This window comes from Lactuca serriola, chromosome 4, assembly GCF_051521515.1.
Source record: "Lactuca serriola cultivar US96UC23 chromosome 4, Lser_US96UC23_V15, whole genome shotgun sequence".
In the NCBI taxonomy this organism is placed as follows: Eukaryota; Viridiplantae; Streptophyta; class Magnoliopsida; order Asterales; family Asteraceae; genus Lactuca; species Lactuca serriola.
Genome location: NC_136411.1, coordinates 148,306,832 through 148,311,486, shown reverse-complemented (window position 1 = coordinate 148,311,486; position 4,655 = coordinate 148,306,832). Strand labels below are relative to the sequence as shown.

The following is a 4,655-nucleotide window of genomic DNA, read 5'->3' as shown; positions in this document are numbered from 1 at the left end:
TCACACTCCATTAATGCTTTTTGTAAATCGACCCATGCCTATGAGGCCACGACTTGAGAATTAACTCCTTAAATCAACCACGGCCTACTAATACGATATTGAACCCGTGCAATCCAATTAAACTCTATTTGAGACTTTTACACTTCCTAGTTTCCATATTAATATAATAGAATATTATGTTATGTTTTTATATGACTTTTTAGGTTTGATGATATTAATTTTATATAGACTTATAGTATTAATACTCAAATATATAAATTCTATATAAATATAATATAATTATAAATTATACGTAATATTAAAAACCCGCTATATCACCGCTATACCACCGTGATAACCGCGATCTCAAATAGCGGCATGTGACCGCTATTGAAATTTTGACCGCGATAACTGCATAGAACATGTCCCTAACTCACATCTCACACCAAATAAAGAGGAGTTTAGCCTGCAACATCCTAGATACCATTACACACAAAACATTACAGCAATAATGGCATAGCAGTCAATCATCAAAAGGGGCACATGCATCCTAGATAACTAGGTTCATCCCAATCCATCTAAGATATGAGACACTCCTAACAATGTATTTTTAAAACCACAAGTTGACTCACCTTTAATTGACAAGCGCAAAAGCTAAACGTCCGTATACTTCGCCTTGTAATATCGTCTAATTCGCCAAACGACCTAAACATAAAATTTATTTAGCTTATACCTTTACACCTTTCATAATAATTTATAAACCAAACATATATACCTTTAAAAACTAGTAGCTCATAAATTATGATTCCATAATTTATTTGTCGATTATAAATTACCTACTTCCTAAACATCTTAGTTACCCTTTAATATTTCACATGATTTAACTTAGACATGAACCATGTAAATGCAAACAAAGGTCATACTTCATCAAATAAATCTATCAAGCTAACCAGATTGGATTAAGAATTATTATCACAACTATTTTAAACATCTATTATACTTAAATTCCCTCGTGAAAAGAATAATTCTTTTACAAATTCATAAATCTTTCTCATGTATTCTGTTCTCTCATGTCATCATATTTATGTAGTATGTAAATTAATTATTTTAACATTACTTTCTGTAAATAATTACCTCTTCCAAGGTAATTGGCCACGTGATTAAGCAAAGCTTTGACAAACATCACTTTGTGCGGCATATGATGGATCAAACAAAAACGAAGATGGAGATAAAAAGACAAAACTGTAATTTTGTAATTTTGTAATTTACCTTGATAAATTCCAATTTACTCTTTCAAACGTCAAGCCCAATCTTCAAGCCCAAAAGCGGAACCCTTCGGCCTTCTTCTCTTTTGGTCGTTCTGCAATCTCCATGATTCCTCAATGCGGGTATTACAGGACACGACTCAACGAATGCGATCACTCTCTGCTAACGGACATAGGCGGATTTCTCATCGGCCCACTCCACACCCACCGCCGCCGTCTTCCTTCTTCCCTGAAACGGACGCCACCCTCACGACCACCGTTGCCACCTTCTGCCTTCTCATCGCCGCTGTCGCCACTGCTTACTTGCGGTGAAAGCACAAAAGGGGAAACAGAGCCGCCGGTGGTAAGGTTCGTTTTCCCACTGACCGACGCCTCCTCCTCTCTCTCTCTCTCTCGTGATTTCATCGAGTGGATATTATTTTTTTCAAATCCTTGGTTGATTGTTTATAATTTGATGTTGTATGTTCGTTGATGGTCGTTTTGATCGTATTTCAACTTGGTTTGGGGTTTATATTATCTGATTGTGATACTTTTCTTCATAATCAATGATGTAGTTTTTAAATGTGCCTAATTCTAAGCAACAAGAGATTTGGTAAAAGTGATGATGATTATGATTATGTAATTATCGAAGTCAAACTAATCCGATGCAATCAAGAAATGAATTAGTAGTAAAAGATATAAGAGCAGATTCATGATGATCAGACTAGAAGGATAATTGCTAGATAGCCAACCCTAAAAAGGACATGAACAGTATGCTGTCCCTCTGGTGTCAAAACTCACATGAACCAGATCTTCATCCCCTTCATACTTCATTTCTATAATAGCTGATTCTTTGTTATATGTTTTACCCTTTGTTGATCCATATTATGTGGTTCTTAACTACATCTACAGTGTCTGTAACTACATATAACATCAAAAAAACTGCTTTGGTGTTAGGTGGCATCATTGCATTTAGTCACAAAAGAGTTAATACATGAAAGGAATTCATGAATCTTCTGATTCAATCTCTCGTCTGCTGCTTCATCCACTTTCTTTTTAAAAAATGATGCTGAGAAAGATTGCTGGAAGAATACAAAGTGGAACATCATCAAAAAGATTTAAACTTGTATGCAACAAACACTTGTACTCCACAAACAACAAACAAGTGAGCATTGAAGCAAACAATAATGGAGATGGAGAAAAAAAGAGTGATGGATCTTTAACTCACCATGACTCATATCGAGACCTTGACAAGCTTGATTTCATGACTGCTGCCAAGATTCTCTTCACCACTCCACCTAAACAGAAGAAATTCGGGTATCACTTTTTATACACTTAAGTTATAATAATATTTGATCGATCTTACTTAATATACATGATTATTATTATTATTATTATCATCTTTCTGATATTCTCTCAGGCTTGATTTTCATCTTGTTCAACTCTTCTTCGTTTGCTTACCTTCACTTGGTACTACTTATACATATATATCTTATCTCATTAACTTCAAAATGACACATTTTTTATTAATTAATTAATCTCCATCTAAATGCTCTTTTTTTTTTGTATATATTAGCTGTCTATTTGGTTGCACAATATGCGCGTCATGAAATGAAGAAAATGGATGCAGTAAGTCAACTCTTCTTTTTTTCTTTCACTCTGTTTTATAATTAATATTATGGAAATGAATTGCAGGAATTGGAGAGGAGACAGATAGAAGAGGCGAAGAAGATGAAGGAAAAAGAAGGGGAAGTATTAAAGTCTAACCCACAGCTAATGGAGGTGAAAGAGAGACTTGATAGCTTGGAAAAAACTGTTAAGGAAATTGTGATGGAATCAAAATTCCAACGAAGTGTAAAAGTTGAAGGTGAAATACCACAGAAAAAAATGGCAGATGAGAAAAAAGAAAGAAATGGTGGTGATAATATTAATATTAATCAGAATGTGGCAAAAAGTGGAGGCAATGAGAAGTAGAGTAGAGACCAATTTCTGCTGTTATGTTAAGGAGTAAAGTTTTAGTTACTGTTGTAATTATTTTATGCACTTGTAGGAGGAGGGTTTTTATATTTTACAGAGGGAATTGAATTTATTGGGGATTTAAAGATTTCATTACATGAAATGTCATGTGTTTGGGTTTTGGGGAATTTGGGAGAATATGGATGAATTTCAAAGTGTGGTTGTTTTCATGACCATTTATTGTCTCTCTTTCTTTTATTATTAGTCTTTTATTATAACTGTCACGATATTTTCGGGGTCGAGATCCGGTAGGGGCTTCGAGTTTATGATTTGAAGATCGGTAAGAGCAATTTTTCGGCGACGAGCTTCCTCCGCGGATTCGTATTTTTTTTCTAGAAAACTTAAAGTTTTATCTATTGATTCCACAAGCCCGTCGTCGCTAGTTACGGTTGCTTCCCGCTTGAAGACGCCGCCCGTTTTACTTTGTCCCTTCCCGGTGGTCGACGAAGTTGGACTTCAGGTGGACCGTCTCCCTCGGCAACATCGACGTCATCATTGAGGTCTAACCCAAAACCCGTGTCCGATTCAGAAGTTCTTGCTCTTTTGTTGGAGCCGGTGGTCGAGTCCGAATGCGATGTCTCCGGATTAAGGACCCATTTTGAACCTTGACGGCAAACTTCCCATGCTTTTTGGTGACCAAATGGTTTACCGTTGTTGGTCACTTTGAATTGGTAGCACGCGATTGATAAAATGTTGAAATCGTTGGAACCACTTTTATGCATATTTTTTAGATTTTCAAATACGTCATTAAACTTTGTGCAAATCACACGAAGATCACGTCATTTCACGTTGACCGCGTCGTAGGACCGATCCATTTTCCTTCCAAGTAGCGCGTGAAAGTGATCCAAAACACGATTCCAAAAACTTTCTCCAGTTTGCGCGTTGCCTCTTCTCGAATCACAGGATATGAAAATCCAAGCTTTTGCTAAAGCTTCTTCCTCTTCTTCGTTCCAAGCCGTTGCTTTCTTTTCCCTTTTCCTTTTGGTTGCCTTCTTCGGGATGATTATGGTGTTTCTTGGACAAGTACATCGTCGTTGTCAAGGTTCACGGTTTGGGATTGAAATAATGGGACTTGAGACGATTGAGTTTGGAATTGTGGAGAAGCTTGTTGTTGGAAACCTTGGAATTGGGGAATGAATTGTGGTCGTTGTTGTTGGAAGATTTGTGGGTTGTAGGGAAGGTTATTGAATAAAGGTTGTTGTTGGATTGGAGAATTCAACAATTGCATATAAGCTTGATAATCATTAGGAGTGTTTGGGGTGTTTGGAGTGGGTGGAGTATTTTGGTTGGGATCCATTTTTTTTAAGAAAAGTGAAAGAAAGTAGAAGTATTTTTTTTGATTTGGAAGTGTAAGTGTGAAAGTGTTGGATATATATATATATATATATATATATATATATATATATATATATATAT

At 35.9% G+C, this 4,655-nt stretch overlaps 1 protein-coding gene across 3 annotated transcripts; it reads left to right on the top strand.

The window, feature by feature from the left end:
* The first annotated feature begins 1,343 nt into the window (after positions 1-1,343).
* On the top strand, positions 1,344-3,415 carry LOC145102727 (uncharacterized). 3 transcript variants are annotated; one of them, XM_079040186.1, is made up of 5 exons: positions 1,344-1,587; positions 2,181-2,540; positions 2,644-2,693; positions 2,800-2,852; positions 2,919-3,415. In XM_079040186.1, the coding sequence occupies exons 2-5, from the start codon at positions 2,287-2,289 to the stop codon at positions 3,195-3,197; spliced, it is 636 nt and encodes a 211-aa protein (XP_078896312.1). In that variant the 5' UTR covers positions 1,344-1,587; positions 2,181-2,286; the 3' UTR covers positions 3,198-3,415. The 3 variants fall into 3 exon arrangements, with proteins under 3 accessions (XP_078896312.1, XP_078896310.1, XP_078896311.1); XM_079040184.1 differs by having other exon boundaries at positions 1,344-1,592; XM_079040185.1 differs by lacking the exon at positions 1,344-1,587 and having other exon boundaries at positions 2,160-2,540.
* Positions 3,416-4,655: the final 1,240 nt, after the last annotated feature.